General features: G+C 43.1%; 1 protein-coding gene across 4 annotated transcripts in view; it reads left to right on the top strand.

Moving 5' to 3' along the window:
• Positions 1-27500, top strand: part of LOC131348330 (cohesin subunit SA-2-like) — an 82525-nt gene that overhangs the window by 54551 nt on the left and 474 nt on the right. For all 4 annotated transcript variants that reach the window (XM_058383145.1, XM_058383144.1, XM_058383143.1 and 1 more), the window contains 5 exons: positions 17208-17309; positions 18964-19112; positions 20547-20675; positions 21191-21399; positions 22554-22788. In XM_058383145.1, coding sequence (XP_058239128.1) covers positions 17208-17309; positions 18964-19112; positions 20547-20675; positions 21191-21399; positions 22554-22788 — 824 coding nt within the window. The remainder of the gene's footprint in view (positions 1-17207; positions 17310-18963; positions 19113-20546; positions 20676-21190; positions 21400-22553; positions 22789-27500) is intronic.

Raw genomic sequence — 27500 nt, 5'->3', positions numbered from 1 at the left:
ACACTCTGTACACACACTCTATACACACATTCTGTACACACACTCTGTACACACACTCTATACACACACTCTGTACACACACTCTGTACACACACACTGTACACACTCAATACACACACTCTGTACACACTCTATACACACACTCTGTACACACTATACACACACTCTGTACACACACTCTGTACACACACTCTGTACACACTCTGTACACACACTCTGTACACACACTCTATACACACACTCTGTACACACACTCTATACACACACTCTGTACACACACTCTATACACACACTCTGTACACACACTCTGTACACACACTCTATACACACACATTCTGTACACACACTCTGTACACACACTCTATACACACACTCTGTACACACACTCTATACACACACATTCTGTACACACACTCTGTACACACTCTGTACACACTCTGTACACACACTCTATACACACACATTCTGTACACACACTCTGTACACACTCTGTACACACTCTGTACACACACTCTATACACACACTCTGTACACACACTCTATACACACACATTCTGTACACACACTCTGTACACACTCTGTACACACACTCTATACACACACATTCTGTACACACACTCTGTACACACACTCTATACACACACTCTGTACACACACTCTGTACACACACTCTGTACACACACTATACACACACTCTGTACACACACTCTGTACACACACTCTATACACACACTCTGTACACACACTCTGTACACACACATTCTGTACACACACTCTGTACACACACTCTGTACACACACTCTATACACACACACTGTACACACACTCTGTACACACACTCTGTACACACACTCTGTACACACACTCTATACACACACTCTGTACACACACTCTGTACACACACTCTGTACACACTCAATACACACACTCTGTACACACACTCTGTACACACACTCTGTACACACACTCTATACACACACATTCTGTACACACACTCTGTACACACTCTGTACACACACTCTATACACACACATTCTGTACACACACTCTGTACACACACTCTGTACACACACTCTATACACACACACTGTACACACACTCTGTACACACACTCTATACACACACTCTGTACACACACTCTGTACACACACTCTATACACACACTCTGTACACACTCAATACACACACTCTGTACACACACTCTGTACACACACTCTGTACACACACTCTGTACACACACTCAATACACACACTCTGTACACACACTCTGTACACACACTCTGTACACACACTATACACACACTCTGTACACACTCTATACACACACTCTATACACACACACTGTACACACACTCTATACACACACTCTGTACACACACTCTATACACACACTCTATACACACACTCTGTACACACTCTATACACACACTCTACACACTCTATACACACACTCTATACACACACTCTGTACACACACTCTGTACACACACTCTGTACACACACTCTGTACACACTCTATACACACACTCTGTACACACACTCTGTACACACACTCTGTACACACTCTATACACACACTCTGTACACACACTCTATACACACACTCTATACACACACTCTGTACACACACTCTATACACACACTCTATACACACACTCTGTACACACACTCTATACACACACTCTGTACACACACTCTATACACACACTCTATACACACACTCTATACACACACTCTGTACACACTCTATACACACACTCTGTACACACACTGTACACACACTCTGTACACACTCTGTACACACACTCTGTACACACACTCTATACACACACTCTGTACACACACTCTGTACACACACACTGTACACACTCTGTACACACACTCTATACACACACTCTGTACACACACTCTATACACACACTCTGTACACACACTCTGTACACACACTCTGTACACACACTCTGTACACACACTCTGTACACACTCTATACACACACTCTGTACACACACTCTGTACACACACTCTGTACACACTCTATACACACACTCTGTACACACACTCAATACACACACTCTGTACACACTCAATACACACACTCTGTACACACACTCTGTACACACACTCTGTACACACACTCTATACACACACTCTATACACACACTCTGTACACACTCTATACACACACTCTGTACACACACTCTATACACACACTCTGTACACACACTCTATACACACACTCTATACACACACTCTGTACACACTCTATACACACACTCTGTACACACACTCTATACACACACTCTGTACACACACTCTATACACACACTCTGTACACACACTCTGTACACACACTCTATACACACACTCTATACACACACTCTGTACACACTCTATACACACACTCTGTACACACACTGTACACACACTCTGTACACACTCTATACACACACTCTGTACACACTCTATACACACACTCTGTACACACACTCTATACACACACTCTGTACACACACTCTGTACACACACACTGTACACACTCTGTACACACACTCTATACACACACTCTGTACACACTCTATACACACACTCTGTACACACACTCTGTACACACACTCTATACACACACTCTGTACACACACTCTGTACACACTCTATACACACACTCTGTACACACACTCTGTACACACTCTATACACACACTCTGTACACACACTCTGTACACACACTCTGTACACACACTCTATACACACACTCTGTACACACACTCTATACACACACTCTGTACACACTCAATACACACACTCTGTACACACTCTATACACACACTCTATACACACACTCTGTACACACACTCTGTACACACACTCTGTACACACACTCTGTACACACACTCTATACACACACTCTGTACACACACTCTGTACACACTCTATACACACACTCTGTACACACACTCTGTACACACACTCTGTACACACACTCTATACACACACTCTGTACACACACTCTATACACACACTCTATACACACACTCTGTACACACTCAATACACACACTCTGTACACACACTCTGTACACACACTCTATACACACACTCTGTACACACACTCTATACACACACTCTATACACACTCTGTACACACACTCTGTACACACACTCTGTACACACTCAATACACACACTCAATACACACACTCTGTACACACACTCTGTACACACACTCTATACACACACTCTATACACACACTCTGTACACACACACTGTACACACACTCAATACACACACTCAATACACACACTCTGTACACACACTCTATACACACACTCTGTACACACTCAATACACACACTCTATACACACACTCTATACACACACTCTGTACACACACTCTGTACACACACTCAATACACACACTCTGTACACACACTGTACACACACTCTGTACACACACTCTGTACACACACTCAATACACACACTCTGTACACACACTCTGTACACACACTCTGTACACACTCTGTACACACACTCTGTACACACACTCAATACACACACTCTGTACACACACTCTATACACACACTGTACACACACTCTATACACACACTCTGTACACACACTCTGTACACACACTCTGTACACACACACTGTACACACTCAATACACACACTCTGTACACACACTCTATACACACACTCTATACACACACTCTATACACACACTCTGTACACACTCAATACACACACTCTGTACACCCACTCTATACACACACTCTATACACACACTCTGTACACACACTCTGTACACACACTCTATACACACACTGTACACACACTCTATACACACACTCTGTACACACACTCTGTACACACACTCTATACACACACTCTATACACACACTCTGTACACACTCAATACACACACTCTGTACACCCACTCTATACACACACTCTGTACACACACTCTGTACACACACACTGTACACACTCAATACACACACTCTATACACACACTCTGTACACACACTCTGTACACACACACTGTACACACTCAATACACACACTCTGTACACACACTCTGTACACACACTCTATACACACACTCTGTACACACTCAATACACACACTCTGTACACCCACTCTATACACACACTCTGTACACACACTCTGGACACACACACTGTACACACTCAATACACACACTCTATACACACACTCTGTACACACACTCTGTACACACACACTGTACACACTCTATACACACACTCAATACACACACTCTATACACACACTCTGTACACACACTCTGTACACACACTCTGTACACACACTCAATACACACACTCTGTACACACACTCTATACACACACTCTGTACACACACTCTGTACACACACTCTGTACACACACTCTGTACACACTCTGTACACACACTCTATACACACACTCTGTACACACTCTGTACACACACTCTATACACACACTCTGTACACACTCTGTACACACACTCTATACACACACTCTGTACACACACTCTGTACACACACTCTATACACACACTCTGTACACACTCTGTACACACACTCTATACACACACTCTGTACACACACTCTATACACACACTCTATACACACACTCTGTACACACACTCTGTACACACTCAATACACACACTCTATACACACACTCTGTACACACACTCTGTACACACACTCTATACACACACACTGTACACACTCAATACACACACTCTGTACACACACTCTGTACACACACTCTATACACACACTGTACACACACTCTATACACACACTCTATACACACACACTGTACACACTCAATACACACACTCTGTACACACACTCTGTACACACACTCTATACACACACTCTGTACACACACTCTGTACACACACTCTGTACACACACTCTATACACACACTCTGTACACACACTCTGTACACACACTCTGTACACACACTCTATACACACACTCTGTACACACACTCTGTACACACACTCTGTACACACACTCAATACACACACTCTGTACACACACTCTATACACACACTCTGTACACACTCTATACACACACTCTGTACACACTCTATACACACACTCTGTACACACACTCTGTACACACACTCTATACACACACTCTGTACACACACTCTGTACACACACTCAATACACACACTCTGTACACACACTCTGTACACACACTCTGTACACACACTCAATACACACACTCTGTACACACACTCTATACACACACTGTACACACACTCTATACACACACTCTGTACACACACTCTATACACACACTCTGTACACACACTCTATACACACACTCTGTACACACACTCTGTACACACACTCTATACACACACTCTGTACACACACTCTGTACACACACTCTGTACACACACTCAATACACACACTCTGTACACACACTCTATACACACACTCTGTACACACACTCTGTACACACACTCTATACACACACTCTATACACACACTCTGTACACACACACTGTACACACTCAATACACACACTCTGTACACACACTCTATACACACACTCTATACACACACTCTGTACACACTCAATACACACACTCTGTACACCCACTCTGTACACCCACTCTGTACACACTCAATACACACACTCTGTACACACACTCTATACACACACTCTGTACACACTCAATACACACACTCTATACACACACTCTATACACACACTCTGTACACACACTCTGTACACACACACTGTACACACTCAATACACACACTCTGTACACACACTCTGTACACACACTCTGTACACACACTCTATACACACTCTGTACACACACTCTGTACACACACTCTGTACACACACTCTGTACACACACTCTGTACACACACTCTGTACACACACTCTATACACACACTCTGTACACACACTCTATACACACACTCTGTACACACTCTGTACACACTCTGTACACACACTCAATACACACACTCTGTACACACACTCTATACACACACTCTGTACACACACTCTGTACACACACTCTGTACACATACTCTGTACACACACTCTATACACACACTCTGTACACACACTGTACACACACTCTGTACACACACTCTATACACACACTCTGTACACACACTCTGTACACACACTCTGTACACACACTCAATACACACACTCTGTACACACACTCTATACACACACTCTGTACACACACTCTGTACACACTCTGTACACACACTCAATACACACACTCTGTACACACACTCTATACACACACTCTGTACACACACTCTGTACACACACTGTACACACACTCAATACACACACTCTGTACACACACTCTGTACACACACTGTACACACACTCAATACACACACTCTGTACACACACTCTGTACACACACTCTGTACACACACTCAATACACACACTCTATACACACACTCTATACACACACTCTGTACACACTCTGTACACACACTGTACACACACTCTGTACACACACTCTGTACACACACTCAATACACACACTCTGTACACACACTCTATACACACACTCTGTACACACACTCTGTACACACACTCTGTACACACACTCAATACACACACTCTGTACACACACTCTGTACACACACTCTGTACACACTCTGTACACACACTGTACACACACTCTGTACACACACTCTGTACACACACATTCTGTACACACACTCTGTACACACACTCTGTACACACACTCTGTACACACACTCTGTACACACACTATACACACACTCTGTACACACACTCTATACACACACTCTGTACACACACTCTATACACACACATTCTGTACACACACTCTGTACACACACTCTGTACACACACTCTGTACACACACTCAATACACACACTCTGTACACACACTCTATACACACACTGTACACACACTCTATACACACACTCTATACACACACTCTGTACACACACTCTGTACACACTCTGTACACACACTCTGTACACACACTCTGTACACACACTCTGTACACACACTCAATACACACACTCAATACACACACTCTGTACACACACTCTATACACACACTGTACACACACTCTGTACACACACTCTGTACACACACTCTGTACACACTCTATACACACACTCTATACACACACTCTGTACACACACTCTGTACACACACTCAATACACACACTCTATACACACACTCTGTACACACTCTATACACACACTCTGTACACACACTCTATACACACACTCTGTACACACACTCTGTACACACACTCAATACACACACTCTATACACACACTCTGTACACACTCTATACACACACTCTGTACACACACTCTATACACACACTCTGTACACACACTCTGTACACACACTCAATACACACACTCTATACACACACTCTGTACACACTCTATACACACACTCTGTACACACACTCTGTACACACACTCTGTACACACACTCAATACACACACTCTATACACACACTCTGTACACACACTCTATACACACACTCTGTACACACACTCTATACACACACTCTATACACACACTCTGTACACACACTCTATACACACACTCTGTACACACACTCTGTACACACACTCTGTACACACACTCTATACACACACTCTATACACACACTCTGTACACACACTCTATACACACACTCTGTACACACTCAATACACACTCTGTACACACACTCTGTACACACACTCTGTACACACACTCTATACACACACTCTATACACACACTCTGTACACACACTCTGTACACACACTATACACACACTCTGTACACACACTCTATACACACACTCTGTACACACACTCTGTACACACACTCTGTACACACACTCTGTACACACACACTGTACACACACTCTGTACACACTCTATACACACACTCTATACCCACACTCTGTACACACACTCTGTACACACACTCTATACACACACTCTGTACACACACTCTGTACACACACTCTGTACACACACTCTATACACACTCTATACACACACTCTGTACACACACTCTGTACACACACACTGTACACACACTCTGTACACACTCTGTACACACACTCTGTACACACACTCTATACACACACTCTATACACACACTCTGTACACACACTCTATACACACACTCTGTACACACTCTGTACACACACTCTATACACACTCTTTACACACACTCTGTACACACACTCTGTACACACACTCTGTACACACACACTGTACACACACTCTGTACACACTCTATACACACACTCTGTACACACTATACACACACTCTGTACACACACTCTGTACACAAACTCTGTACACACTCTATACACACACTCTGTACACACACTCTGTACACACTCTATACACACACTCTGTACACACTCTATACACACACTGTACACACTCTATACACACACTCTGTACACACTCTGTACACACACTCTGTACACACTCTATACACACACTCTGTACACACACTCTATACACACACTCTATACACACACTCTATACACACACTCTGTACACACTCTATACACACACTCTGTACACACACTCTATACACACACTCTGTACACACACTCTGTACACACACTCTGTACACACTCTGTACACACACTCTGTACACACACTCTGTACACACTCTGTACACACACTCTATACACACACTCTGTACACACTCTATACACACACTCTGTACACACTCTGTACACACTCTGTACACACTCTGTACACACACTCTGTACACACTCTATACACACACTCTGTACACACACTCTATACACACACTCTATACACACACTCTCTACACACTCTATACACACACTCTGTACACACACTCTATACACACACTCTGTACACACACACTGTACACACTCTATACACACACTCTATACACACACTCTGTACACACTCAATACACACACTCTGTACACACACTCTATACACACACTCTGTACACACTCAATACACACACTCTATACACACACTCTGTACACACACTCTATACACACACTCTGTACACACACTCTATACACACACTCTGTACACACACTCTGTACACACACACTGTACACACTCAATACACACACTCTATACACACACTCTGTACACACACTCTGTACACACACTCTATACACACACTCTATACACACACTCTGTACACACACTCTGTACACACACTCTATACACACACTCTGTACACACACTCTATACACACACTCTGTACACACTCAATACACACACTCTATACACACACTCTGTACACACACTCTGTACACACACTCTATACACACACTCTGTACACACACTCTGTACACACACTCTATACACACACTCTGTACACACACTCTGTACACACACTCAATACACACACTCTGTACACACACTCTATACACACACTCTGTACACACTCAATACACACACTCTATACACACACTCTATACACACACTCTGTACACACACTCTATACACACACTCTGTACACACACTCTATACACACACTCTGTACACACACTCTGTACACACACACTGTACACACTCAATACACACACTCTATACACACACTCTGTACACACACTCTATACACACACTCTATACACACACTCTGTACACACACTCTGTACACACACTCTATACACACACTCTGTACACACTCAATACACACACTCTATACACACACTCTGTACACACACTCTGTACACACACTCTGTACACACACTCTGTACACACACTCTATACACACACTCTGTACACACTCAATACACACACTCTATACACACACTCTGTACACACACTCTGTACACACACTCAATACACACACTCTGTACACACACTCTATACACACACTGTACACACACTCTGTACACACACTCTATACACACTCTGTACACACACTCTATACACACACTCTGTACACACACTCTATACACACACTCTATACACACACTCTGTACACACACTCTGTACACACACTCTGTACACACACTCAATACACACACTCAATACACACACTGTACACACACTCTGTACACACACTCTGTACACACACTCTGTACACACTCTGTACACACACTCTATACACACACTCTGTACACACTCAATTCACACATTCTGTACACACACTCTATACACACACTCTGTACACACACTCTGTACACACACTCTGTACACACTCTGTACACACACTCTATACACACACTCTGTACACACACTCTATACACACACTCTGTACACACTCAATTCACACATTCTGTACACACACTCTATACACACACTCAATACACACACTCTGTACACACACTCTGTACACACACTCTGTACACACACACTCTATACACACACTCTATACACACACTCTGTACACACACTCTATACACACACTCTGTACACACACTCTATACACACACTCTGTACACACACTCTGTACACACACTCTGTACACACACTCTATACACACACTCTGTACACACACTCTGTACACACACTCTGTACACACACTCTATACACACACTCTGTACACACACTCTGTACACACACTCTGTACACACTCTGTACACACACTCTGTACACACATTCTGTACACACTCTGTACACACACTCTGTACACACTCTATACACACACTCTGTACACACACTCTATACACACACTCTGTACACACACTCTGTACACACACTCTGTACACACTCTGTACACACTCTGTACACACACTCTGTACACACACTCTGTACACACACTCTGTACACACTCTGTACACACACTCTGTACACACACTCTGTACACACACTCTGTACACACTCTATACACACACTCTGTACACACACTCTGTACACACACTCTATACACACACTCTGTACACACACTCTGTACACACACTCTGTACACACTCTGTACACACACTCTGTACACACATTCTGTACACACTCTGTACACACACTCTGTACACACACTCTATACACACACTCTGTACACACTCAATTCACACATTCTGTACACACACTCTATACACACACTCAATACACACACTCTGTACACATACTCTGTACACACACTCTGTACACACACTCTGTACACACACTCTATACACACACTCTGTACACACACTCTGTACACACACTCTGTACACACACTCAATACACACACTCTGTACACACACTCTGTACACACACTCTGTACACACTCTGTACACACACTGTACACACACTCTGTACACACACTCTATACACACACTCTGTACACACACATTCTGTACACACACTCTGTACACACACTCTGTACACACACTCTGTACACACTCTGTACACACACTGTACACACACTCTGTACACACACTCTATACACACACTCTGTACACACACATTCTGTACACACACTCTGTACACACACTCTGTACACACACTCTGTACACACACTATACACACACTCTGTACACACACTCTATACACACACTCTGTACACACACTCTATACACACACATTCTGTACACACACTCTGTACACACACTCTGTACACACACTCTGTACACACACTCTGTACACACACTCAATACACACACTCTGTACACACACTCAATACACACACTCTGTACACACACTCTATACACACACTGTACACACACTCTATACACACACTCTATACACACACTCTGTACACACACTCTGTACACACTCTGTACACACACTCTGTACACACACTCTATACACACACTCTGTACACACACTCTATACACACACTCTGTACACACACTGTACACACTCTGTACACACACTCTGTACACACACTCTGTACACACTCTGTACACACACTCTATACACACACTCTGTACACACACTCTATACACACTCTGTACACACACTCTGTACACACACTCTATACACACACTCTGTACACACACTCTGTACACACACTCTATACACACACTCTGTACACACACTCTATACACACACTCTGTACACACACTCTATACACACACTCTGTACACACACTCTGTACACACACTCTATACACACACTCTGTACACACACACTGTACACACACTCTGTACACACTCTATACACACACTCTGTACACACACTCTGTACACACACTCTGTACACACACTCTATACACACACTCTGTACACACACTCTGTACACACACTCTGTACACACACTCTGTACACACTCTATACACACACTCTATACACACACTCTGTACACACACTCTGTACACACACTCTGTACACACACTCTATACACACACTCTGTACACACACTCTGTACACACACTCTATACACACACTCTATACACACACTCTGTACACACACTCTGTACACACACTCTGTACACACACTCTATACACACACTCTGTACACATACTCTATACACACACTCTGTACACACACTCTGTACACACACTCTGTACACACACTCTGTACACACTCTATACACACACTCTATACACACACTCTGTACACACTCTGTACACACACTGTACACACACTCTGTACACACACTCTATACACACACTCTATACACACACTCTGTACACACACTCTATACACACACTCTGTACACACACTCTGTACACACTCTATACACACACTCTGTACACACTCTATACACACACTGTACACACTCTCTGTACACACACTATACACACTCTCTGTACACACACTCTATACACACACTCTATACACACACTCTGTACACACTCTATACACACACTCTATACACACACTCTGTACACACTCTATACACACACTCTGTACACACTCTATACACACACTCTATACACACACTCTGTACACACTCTATACACACACTCTATACACACACTCTGTACACACTCTATACACACACTCTATACACACACTCTGTACACACTCTATACACACACTCTGTACACACTCTATACACACACTCTATACACACACTCTATACACACACTCTGTACACACACTCTGTACACACTCTATACACACACTCTATACACACACTCTGTACACACACTCTATACACACACTCTATACACACACTCTGTACACACACTCTATACACACACTCTGTACACACTCTATACACACACACTGTACACACACTCTATACACACACTCTGTACACACACTCTATACACACACTCTGTACACACTCAATACACACCACCCTCTATACACACACTCTGTACACACACTCTGTACACACACTCTGTACACACACTGTACACACACTCTGTACACACTCTATACACACACTCTGTACACACACTCTATACACACACTCTGTACACACTCTATACACACACTCTGTACACACACTCTATACACACACTCTGTACACACACTCTGTACACACTCTATACACACACTCTGTACACACTCTATACACACACTCTGTACACACACTCTATACACACACTCTATACACACACTCTGTACACACTCTATACACACACTCTGTACACACACTCTATACACACACTCTGTACACACACTCTATACACACACTCTGTACACACACTCTGTACACACTCTATACACACACTCTATACACACACTCTGTACACACACTCTATACACACACTCTATACACACACTCTGTACACACTCTATACACACACTCTATACACACACTCTGTACACACACTCTATACACACACTCTGTACACACTCTGTACACACACTCTGTACACACACTCTGTACACACACTCTATACACACTCTGTACACACACTCTGTACACACACTCTGTACACACACTCTGTACACACACTCTGTACACACTCTATACACACACTCTGTACACACTCTGTACACACACTCTGTACACACTCTATACACACACTCTGTACACACTCTATACACACACTCTGTACACACACTCTATACACACACTCTATACACACACTCTGTACACACTCTGTACACACACTCTGTACACACACTCTATACACACACTCTGTACACACTCTATACACACACTCTGTACACACTCTATACACACACTCTGTACACACACTCTATACACACACTCTATACACACACTCTGTACACACACTCTATACACACACTCTATACACACACTCTGTACACACTCTATACACACACTCTATACACACACTCTGTACACACACTCTGTACACACTCTATACACACACTCTGTACACACTCTATACACACACTCTGTACACACTCTATACACACACTCTATACACACACTCTGTACACACACTCTGTACACACTCTATACACACACTCTGTACACACTCAATTCACACATTCTGTACACACACTCTATACACACACTCTGTACACACACTCTGTACACACACTCTGTACACACTCTGTACACACACTCTATACACACACTCTGTACACACACTCTATACACACACTCTGTACACACTCAATTCACACATTCTGTACACACACTCAATACACACACTCTGTACACACACTCTGTACACACACTCTGTACACACACACTCTATACACACACTCTATACACACACTCTGTACACACACTCTATACACACACTCTGTACACACACTCTGTACACACACTCTGTACACACACTCTGTACACACACTCTGTACACACACTCTGTACACACTCTGTACACACACTCTATACACACACTCTGTACACACACTCTGTACACACACTCTGTACACACTCTGTACACACACTCTATACACACACTCTGTACACACTCTATACACACACTCTGTACACACTCTGTACACAATCTGTACACACTCTATACACACACTCTATACACACACTCTGTACACACTCTATACACACACTCTGTACACACACTCTATACACACACTCTGTACACACTCTATACACACACTCTGTACACACACTCTATACACACACTCTGTACACACACTCTATACACACACTCTATACACACACTCTGTACACACACTCTGTACACACTCTATACACACACTCTATACACACTCTATACACACACTCTGTACACACACTCTGTACACACTCTATACACACACTCTGTACACACACTCTATACACACACTCTATACACACACTCTGTACACACTCTATACACACACTCTGTACACACACTCTATACACACACTCTGTACACACACTCTGTACACACTCTATACACACACTCTATACACACACTCTATACACACACTCTGTACACACACTCTGTACACACTCTATACACACACTCTATACACACACTCTGTACACACTCTATACACACACTCTGTACACACACTCTATACACACACTCTGTACACACTCTATACACACACTCTATACACACACTCTGTACACACACTCTATACACACACTCTGTACACACTCTATACACACACTCTATACACACACTCTATACACACACTCTGTACACACTCTATACACACACTCTATACACACACTCTATACACACACTCTGTACACACACTCTATACACACACTCTATACACACACTCTGTACACACACTCTGTACACACACTCTATACACACACTCTGTACACACACTCTGTACACACACTCAATACACACACTCAATACACACACTCTATACACACACTGTACACACACTCTATACACACACTCTGTACACACACTCTGTACACACACTCTATACACACACTCTATACACACACTCTGTACACACTCAATACACACACTCTATACACACACTCTGTACACACACTCTGTACACACACTCTGTACACACTCTATACACACACTCTATACACACACTCTGTACACACACTCTATACACACACTCTATACACACACTCTGTACACACTCTATACACACACTCTATACACACACTCTGTACACACTCTATACACACACTCTGTACACACTCTATACACACACTCTGTACACACACTCTATACACACACTCTGTACACACTCTATACACACACTCTATACACACACTCTGTACACACTCTATACACACACTCTGTACACACTCTATACACACACTCTGTACACACTCTATACACACACTCTATACACACACTCTGTACACACACTCTATACACACACTCTTTACACACACTCTGTACACACTCTATACACACACTCTATACACACACTCTGTACACACTCTATACACACACTCTGTACACACTCTATACACACACTCTGTACACACACTCTATACACACACTCTGTACACACTCTATACACACACTCTATACACACACTCTGTACACACTCTATACACACACTCTGTACACACTCTATACACACACTCTGTACACACTCTATACACACACTCTATACACACACTCTGTACACACACTCTATACACACACTCTATACACACACTCTGTACACACTCTATACACACACTCTATACACACACTCTGTACACACACTCTATACACACACTCTATACACACACTCTATACACACACTCTGTACACACTCTATACACACACTCTATACACACACTCTGTACACACACTCTATACACACACTCTATACACACACTCTGTACACACTCTATACACACACTCTATACACACACTCTGTACACACTCTATACACACACTCTGTACACACTCTATACACACACTCTGTACACACACTCTATACACACACTCTGTACACACTCTATACACACACTCTATACACACACTATACACACACTCTGTACACACTCTATACACACACTCTATACACACACTCTATACACACACTCTATACACACACTCTGTACACACACTCTATACACACACTCTATACACACACTCTGTACACATTAGCAGTATTGTGTTCATTTCAGTGTTCAGTGTTCTTTGTGTAGGATCTTTAACAATGGACTTGGTCATAAAGCAGCTTTAGAGGAAATAACTAACTGTAGAGAATTTATTATACAGTGTGTTTATTATAAATCAGTGTGTTTATTATACAGTGTGTTTATTATACAATGTGTTTATTATAAATCAGTGTGTTTATTATTCAGTGTGTTTATGATGTAGAATTTCTCCTGTTAGTGTGTATGATTCAGGTGGAAAGTCTAACTGTGTCCAGGAAATTCATTCTGGGATTAAATTGAAGTCTTGTTGAAGTTTTCAACTGTTTACTGATAGCATAGCAGTTGTAGTCCTAAACCATTTTAGCACAACTGTACACATTCCTCATGACCTCTCTCTCTCTCTCTCTTCAGTACTATAATGATTACGGTGATATAATAAAGGAAACGATGAGTAAGACGAGACAGATTGATAAGATTCAGTGTGCCAAAACCCTCATCCTCAGTCTGCAGCAGGTACACACACACACACACACACACACACACACACACACAAACCTTTCACTTTTAATGACTTTCCCACTTTGACCAGTTCAACCACTCACATAGAACAGATTTCCTTAAGCTCTATTTGAACTTAACATGACGTCTGTAATGTAAAGCAGTGGTGTAATGTAATGAAGTAAAATTACTTCGTTTCAGTATTTAAGTATTTTTTGAGAGTTTTTGTACTTTACTTGAGTTTTTATATTTCTGTCAACTTTTACTTCACTACTTTTCTTAAACAAATTCTATACTTTTACTCCGATACATTTTCTGTTCTGCATTTTCGTTACTTACTACAAAAAAACCTGCGTCCAGATTTGTGGTAAAGGAAGTTTGTGGTCAGTGATGACTTTAGGCCATGTCCACACAGAGCTGGGGATTATTAAAAACAGATTTTTCAACTTCATTTGTTTTGTTTTTTTAAATTCTGTCCACACGACCTACGTGTTAAAAATATCTTTGTCCACATGAAAACACAAAACGCCCTGTTAAGTTCTGTCAGGAGCCTAGCCAATCAGAAATCCTGTTAAGTTCTGTCAGGAGCCTAGCCAATCAGAAATCCTGTTAAGTTCTGTCAGGAGCCTAGCCAATCAGAAATCCTGTTAAGTGCTGTCAGGAGTCTAGCCAATCAGAAGCCTAGACAAGACTTCATTACCGGTTCTGGTAGTTTAACAACAATGGCGCGTTGCGTGAAAGCGATGCCCTTGACGTGAAAATTTCATTATAGAATGTAGAAGTCTGACCGGTTCTCATCCAAAACCGCCATCGCTCTGTGTGTTGTGGGAGTTCTGTATGCAGCAGCAGTGAGCTCCATATTACATTCCGACCCTCTGTTCATGACCGTAATGTGGGAATAACTGTGTGTGTGTGTGCACACGTAAAAAGTCCAGTAAACAACATTAACACAGTCAGTAGTTTATGTAAGTCTGCTATTGCACAAAATATCTTCATAAACAAAGCTGACGTCAAATCAAGGAGACCGGCTCACAGACAATGAGGTCAATTCGTCAGAATCTCCGTTCCCCCTGTCCACACAACACCACTGAAAACTGAGTTCTGGAAAATCTTCACTTTGGAAGGAGTTTTCCAAAAGCTCCGTTTTCCACGTCCTCAAACTGCATTAGCATGTGGACGAAAGGTCAAAACACAGAGAAAAATCTCCCTTCTTAAAAATCCCCGGGTTCGAGTGGACATGGCCTTAGTTACAAGCTCACAGGTATGGAGACACTGATACTGTACACTTCATTACAATACAGTTCTAAAGGCCTCTTCTTTCTTTCATACAAGTCTTATTTTTTTGGTGCTGCACTTATTGAGAAGTTTAAGAAAGAAAGCAAAACAGAATAAAATTCAGAATTCTCCAAATTATTATAGTCTTACTTTATGAAGTTACTTCTTACTTTCCATACTTGAATACATTCATGAAAATACTACTTTTGATACTTAAGTACAGTTTATTTCAGATACTTTAAGACTTTTACTCAAGTAGAATTATAAAGGGTGACTTTAACTTCTACCCGAGTCATTTTCTAACAGAATACCTGTACTTTTACTCAAGTGTGCCTTTTGGGTACTTTATACAACACTGATGTAAGGTGTGTGTGTGTGTGTGTGTGTGTTGCAGCTGTTTAATGAGATGCTCAGTGAACTAGGCTGTAACTTTGATCGTTCTTCTGCGGCCTTCTGTGGGATTAAAGAACTTGCTCGTCGGTTCTCCCTCACGTTTGGGTTAGACCAGCTGAAGACTCGCGAGGCCATCGCCATGCTGCACAAGTACCCTTATACACACACACACACACACACACACACACACACACACACCCTGTCTACTGTTGCAGTCTGTAGGTCAACAAGGACTGAAGTTAAGTTAAAAGTAATTAGGCAGTATTATTGTTATTATTTTGTGTAGCATTAGCTAGCCATTGTGCCGCTGATGTTTGTGTTGCTGCATGATGAAGTTTCTCCTGATTTAGATTGGACACATTTCTCAGTAAATTGTCAGACAGAATGTTTCTGTAGATGTATTAATTCATTCTCCATTCACACTGCACCATGAGGAGGAGGAGCAGCACGGAGCAGAGCAGAAGCAGCAGTGCTGTGATTTTCAGCAACGGCTATTATTGCTGCAAGGCTCAATTAAAGTGACAGTGCTTTGTTCCTGGTGTTCCTGGTGCTCTAGGTGTTCCTGGTGTTCCGGGTGTTCCTGGTGCTCCTGGTCAGAATAAACATGAAAAATCTGGAAATTTAGAATTTCTCCATAAAAATAGAAGTGATGTCTCCTGTGTTTCACAGTGACCATTTGACCTTCAGTACTGTGAAAAATAATTTTTTATTTATTTTTTTTAATATGACAGTAATGCCAGGAGTTTTTTTGCCCAAACCACACCACTCCAAGTCTACATTAAGATAAAGATTACACTGAGCAGGAACTACATATACACCACATTTTATATGTTTATATGGAATGTGTGGGAGGGGAACACTGACGTCACAGCACTGAGTACTGAACATGAACAGGATGATTAAACTGATCTGAAGTCTGCTTCTCATCTTTCTTCTTAACCTTAGCACCAGATAAAGTGTGATGGCCTTTCTTCTGTCCACTTCAGTCCACTGCTCACACGACACAAAACAACAATCTGGATAAAACAAATAAAAGTTAGAAACTACACTGAGAGTTAAACATCCTGAGGTTTTTCTCTTAGATGCATTACTTTTACAAAAAGTTTAAGTTTAATATCAGATTAAAATAATTAACTCTTTTTTTAAAATTTGAATTATACAAGCCTGCATGATGCAGATGCTGCTGGTGAGAACAACACAACAGCTGGACACTGCTTCTACTCTGTTTACGTTCTGCTCTGCTCATGCATCCAGTGTGAAACTGGAGTAATAGGGCACACCTGGGCACACCTGGGCAACAAAAAAGCTGTCAAAGTATTTTTAAATTGCTTTATAAATAAATGGGTTTCATCATAGATGGGGAAAATCTTCATCTTTTCACCTCAAACCCAAATGTCTTCATATAACGAAAACAAACACATTCACCTTCACCATTCTTTTAGAAGGGACTTGTGTGTGTGTGTGTGTGTAAAACAATTAATGCTATCCTTGCCTTTTTAAAAGTTATTGTGTTAAGACTTAAGCTCCACTCACAATGATCCAGGGATGCACACATTAAAGGTGGTGTGTGTGTGTGTGTTACAGAGATGGTATAGAGTTTGCATTTAAAGAGCCGAGTCCTCAGGGTGAGGGCACGCCCCCTCTCAACCTTGCCTTCCTCGACATCCTCAGTGAGTTCTCCTCCAAACTGTTGCGTCAAGACCGCAGGACTGTGTAAGACACACACACACACACACACACACACACACTTTTCATCATTTACATTTAAATTAGCATTTTTTAAATTAGCATAGGGTTAGGGGCCTCGCTCCAGGGCCCAGCAGTGGATAACTGGGGGACGTGGGATTTGAACTCTCAACGTTCTGTTCAGCAGTCCAACCACCATGTCTACCACATCCCTCAGAGCTTGAGCTACACACACACACACACACACACACACACATATATATATAGTCATGGGATGTTTCTGTAGATATTCCATCTGTTAGAAAATGTGGTTGCCATGGTGACGGAGTTGGTAAACATGGTTAACATTTTAACATTATATCTAGTGCACTACTTTACAGCTTTGGATGCAGCCCATGTCCCTGTATTACTGTAACCAGGGTGTATGGGGTATGGTAATGTGTGTGTGTGTGTATGTGTGTGTGTGTGTGTGTATGTGTGTGTGTGTGTGTGTGTGTGTGTGTGTGTGTGTGTGTGTGTGTATGTGTATGTGTGTGTTTCAGACACATGTACCTGGAGCGCTTCATGACGTTTCAGATGTCCCTGCAGAGGGAGGAGTGTTGGCTTCCCCTCATCTCTTACAGAAACTCTCTGCAGGCCGGAGCAGACGATGACACGCTCTCTGTCCTCAGTGGTGTCAGTGGACGAGGCTCCGCCCGCAGCAGGAAGCCAAGAGTAAACCCCACCCCTTCCAAGAGGAAGCTGCCAGAGGGTGTGTGTCATTTCCGTGCACTACTGCAGAGTCACAGTCATGATGCCTTACACCACTGATATCTGTGTCTGTCTGTTTCTGTCTGTCTGTCTCTCTGTTTCCGTCTGTCTGTCTCTCTTTTTCTGTCTGTCCATCTTTGTCTGTCTCTCTCTCTGGTTCTGTCTGTCTGTCTCTCTTTTTCTGTCTGTCCATCTTTGTCTGTCTGTCTCTCTGGTCTGTCTGTCCATCTTTCTGTCTCTCTGTTTCTGTCTGTCTGTCTCTCTGTTTCTGTCTGTCCGTCTTTCTGTCTCTCTGTTTCTGTCTGTCTTTCTGTCTCTCTGTTTCTGTCTTTCTGTCTCTCTGTTTCTGTCTGTCTGTCTCTCTGTTTCTGTCTGTCCGTCTTTCTGTCTCTCTGTTTCTGTCTGTCTGTCTCTCTGTTTCTGTCTGTCTGTATGTCTGTCTGTCTGTTTCTGTCTGTCCGTCTTTCTGTCTCTCTGTTTCTGTCTTTCTGTCTCTCTGTTTCTGTCTGTCCGTCTGTCTGTCTCTCTGTTTCTGTCTGTCCGTCTTTCTGTCTCTCTATTTCTGTTTTTCTGTCTCTCTGTTTCTGTCTGTCTGTCTGTGTCTGTCTGTCCATCTGTCTGTCTCTCTGTTTCTGTCTGTCTGTCTCTGTCTGTCTCTCTCTCTTTTTCTGTCTGTCCGTCTTTCTGTTTCTGTCTGTCTGTCTCTCTGTTTCTGTCTGTCCATCTTTCTGTCTCTCTGTTTCTGTCTGTCTCTCTGTTTCTGTCTGTCCATCTTTCTGTCTCTCTGTTTCTGTCTGTCTGTTTCTGTCCGTCTGTCTGTCTCTCTGTTTCTGTCTGTCCGTCTTTCTGTCTCTCTGTTTCTGTCTGTCCGTCTTTCTGTCTCTCTGTTTCTGTCTGTCTGTCTGTCTGTCTCTCTGTTTCTGTCTGTCTGTCTGTCTCTCTGTTTCTGTCTGTCCGTCTTTCTGTCTCTCTGTTTCGGTCTGTCTGTCTCTGTTTCTGTCTGTCTGTCTCTCTGTTTCTGTCTGTCTGTCTGTCTCTCTGTTTCTGTCTGTCTGTCTCTCTGTTTCTGTCTGTCTGTTTCTGTCTGTCTGTCTCTCTGTTTCTGTCTGTCCGTCTGTCTGTTTGTTTGTGTCTTACTTTCTGTCTGTCTTTCAGAGGAGAGTAGCTGTAGCAGCACTGATGCGAGCGTGTGGATGGCTCGTGAGCAGCAGCCGCAGACTCCCATGATGATGTCACCACCTCCTATGATGTCATCACCCCATATGACCTCCACTGTGCTGCGGGATGCCAAGAAGCTCCGCCCAGAGGAGGGATACATGGGCGTGTACACCATGAGCAACCAAACACAGCACAATACGTTACAGCGGCCACACACTCCCATCGACTACAAGTAAACACACACGGATACACACACACACACACTCACTCCCATCGACTACAAGTAAACACACACGGATACACACACACTCACTCCCATCGACTACAAGTAAACACACACGGATACACACACACACACACACACACTCACTCCCATCGACTACAAGTAAACACACACGGATACACACACACTCACTCCCATCGACTACAAGTAAACACACACGGATACACACACACACACACACACACACTCACTCCCATCGACTACAAGTAAACACACATGAATAAACACACACACACACACTCACTCCCATCGACTACAAGTAAACACACACGGATACACACACACACACACACACACTCACTCCCATCGACTACAAGTAAACACACATGGATACACACACACACACACACACACACTCCCATCGACTACAAGTAAACACACACAGATACACACACACACACACACACTCCCATCGACTACAAGTAAACACACACGGATACACACACACACACACTCACTCCCATTGACTACAAGTAAACACACACAGATACACACACACACACACACACACACTCACTCCCATCGACTACAAGTAAACACACATGGATACACACACACACACACACACACACTCCCATCGACTACAAGTAAACACACACAGATACACACACACACACACACACTCCCATCGACTACAAGTAAACACACACGGATACACACACACACACTCACTCCCATCGACTACAAGTAAACACACACGGATACACACACACACACACTCACTCCCATCGACTACAAGTAAACACACACGGATACACACACACACACACACACACACACACACACACACTCCCATCGACTACAAGTAAACACACACAGATACACACACACACTCACTCCCATCGACTACAAGTAAACACACACGGATACACACACACACACACACACACACACACTCCCATCGACTACAAGTAAACACACACAGATACACACACACACACACTCACTCCCATCGACTACAAGTAAACACACACAGATACACACACACACACACTCACTCCCATCGACTACAAGTAAACACACACAGATACACACACACACACACTCACTCCCATCGACTACAAGTAAACACACACGGATACACACACACACACACTCACTCCCATCGACTACAAGTAAACACACACGGATACACACACACACACACACACTCACTCCCATCGACTACAAGTAAACACACATGGATACACACACACACACACTCACTCCCATCGACTACAAGTAAACACACACGGATACACACACACACACACTCACTCCCATCGACTACAAGTAAACACACATGGATACACACACACACACACACTCCCATCGACTACAAGTAAACACACACGGATACACACACACACACACACACACTCACTCCCATCGACTACAAGTAAACACACACAGATACACACACACTCACTCCCATCGACTACAAGTAAACACACACGGATACACACACACACACACACACACTCACTCCCATCGACTACAAGTAAACACACACAGATACACACACACTCACTCCCATCGACTACAAGTAAACACACACAGATACACACACACACACACTCACTCCCATCGACTACAAGTAAACACACACAGATACACACACACACACACACACTCCCATCGACTACAAGTAAACACACACGGATACACACACACACACACTCACTCCCATCGACTACAAGTAAACACACACAGATACACACACACTCACTCTCATCGACTACAAGTAAACACACACAGATACACACACACACACACACTCCCATCGACTACAAGTAAACACACACAGATACACACACACACACACACACACACTCCCATCGACTACAAGTAAACACACACGGATACACACACACACACACTCACTCCCATCGACTACAAGTAAACACACACGGATAAACACACACACACACACACTCCCATCGACTACAAGTAAACACACACGGATACACACACACACACTCACTCCCATCGACTACAAGTAAACACACACAGATACACACACACACACACACACTCACTCTCATCGACTACAAGTAAACACACACGGATACACACACACACACACACACACTCCCATCGACTACAAGTAAACACACACGGATACACACACACACACACACTCACTCCCATCGACTACAAGTAAACACACACGGATACACACACACACACACTCACTCCCATCGACTACAAGTAAACACACACGGATACACACACACACACACTCACTCCCATCGACTACAAGTAAACACACACGGATACACACACACACACACTCACTCCCATCGACTACAAGTAAACACACACGGATACACATACACACACACACACACTCACTCCCATCGACTACAAGTAAACACACATAGATACACACACACACACACACTCCCATCGACTACAAGTAAACACACACGGATACACACACACACACTCACTCCCATCGACTACAAGTAAACACACACGGATACACACACACACACACTCACTCCCATCGACTACAAGTAAACACACACGGATACACACACACACACACACACACACTCCCATCGACTACAAGTAAACACACACAGATACACACACACACACACTCACTCCCATCGACTACAAGTAAACACACACGGATACACACACACACACTCACTCCCATCGACTACAAGTAAACACACACGGATACACACACACACACACACACACTCACTCCCATCGACTACAAGTAAACACACACAGATACACACACACACACACACACTCCCATCGACTACAAGTAAACACACACGGATACACACACACACACTCACTCCCATCGACTACAAGTAAACACACACGGATACACACACACACACACACACACACTCCCATCGACTACAAGTAAACACACACAGATACACACACACACACACTCACTCCCATCGACTACAAGTAAACACACACAGATACACACACACACACACTCACTCCCATCGACTACAAGTAAACACACACGGATACACACACACACACACACTCACTCCCATCGACTACAAGTAAACACACACAGATACACACACACACACTCCCATCGACTACAAGTAAACACACACGGATACACACACACACACACACACACACACACACTCCCATCGACTACAAGTAAACACACACAGATGCACACACACACACACACACTCCCATCGACTACAAGTAAACACACACACACACACACACACACTCACTCCCATCGACTACAAGTAAACACACACGGATACACACACACACACACACACACTCACTCCCATCGACTACAAGTAAACACACGCGGATACACACACACACACTCACTCCCATCGACTACAAGTAAACACACACGGATACACACACACACACTCACTCCCATCGACTACAAGTAAACACACACGGATACACACACACACACTCACTCCCATCGACTACAAGTAAACACACACGGATACACACACACACACACACACTCCCATCGACTACAAGTAAACACACGGATACACACACACACACACACACACACACACACTCATTGACTACAAGTAAACACACACAGATACACACACACACACACACACTCACTCCCATCGACTACAAGTAAACACACACAGATACACACACACACACACACACTCACTCCCATCGACTACAAGTAAACACACACGGATACACACACACACACACTCACTCACTCCCATCGACTACAAGTAAACACACACAGATACACACACACACACACACACTCACTCCCATTGACTACAAGTAAACACACACAGATACACACACACACACACACACTCACTCTCATCGACTACAAGTAAACACACACAGATACACACACACACACACACACTCACTCCCATCGACTACAAGTAAACACACACGGATACACACACACACACTCACTCCCATCGACTACAAGTAAACACACACGGATACACACACACACACACTCACTCCCATCGACTACAAGTAAACACACACACACACGGTAAACACACACGGATACACACACACACACACACTCACTCCCATCGACTACAAGTAAACACACACAGATACACACACACACACACACACACACTCACTCCCATCGACTACAAGTAAACACACACAGATACACACACACACACACACTCACTCCCATCGACTACAAGTAAACACACACGGATACACACACACACTCTCATCGACTACAAGTAAACACACACGGATACACACACACACACACACTCCCATCGACTACAAGTAAACACACACGGATACACACACACACACACTCACTCTCATCGACTACAAGTAAACACACACGGATACACACACACACACACTCACTCCCATCGACTACAAGTAAACACACATGGATACACACACACACACACACACTCACTCCCATCGACTACAAGTAAACACACATGAATAAACACACACACACACACTCACTCCCATCGACTACAAGTAAACACACATGGATACACACACACACACACACACTCACTCCCATCGACTACAAGTAAACACACATGAATAAACACACACACACACACTCACTCCCATCGACTACAAGTAAACACACACGGATACACACACACACACACTCACTCCCATCGACTACAAGTAAACACACACGGATACACACACACACACACACACACACACTGACTACA

Source organism: Hemibagrus wyckioides, linkage group LG28 (genome assembly GCF_019097595.1).
Source record: "Hemibagrus wyckioides isolate EC202008001 linkage group LG28, SWU_Hwy_1.0, whole genome shotgun sequence".
NCBI lineage: Eukaryota > Metazoa > Chordata > Actinopteri > Siluriformes > Bagridae > Hemibagrus > Hemibagrus wyckioides.
Note: the sequence above shows the minus strand (reverse complement) of the source record. Positions and strands in the feature narration are given on the sequence as shown.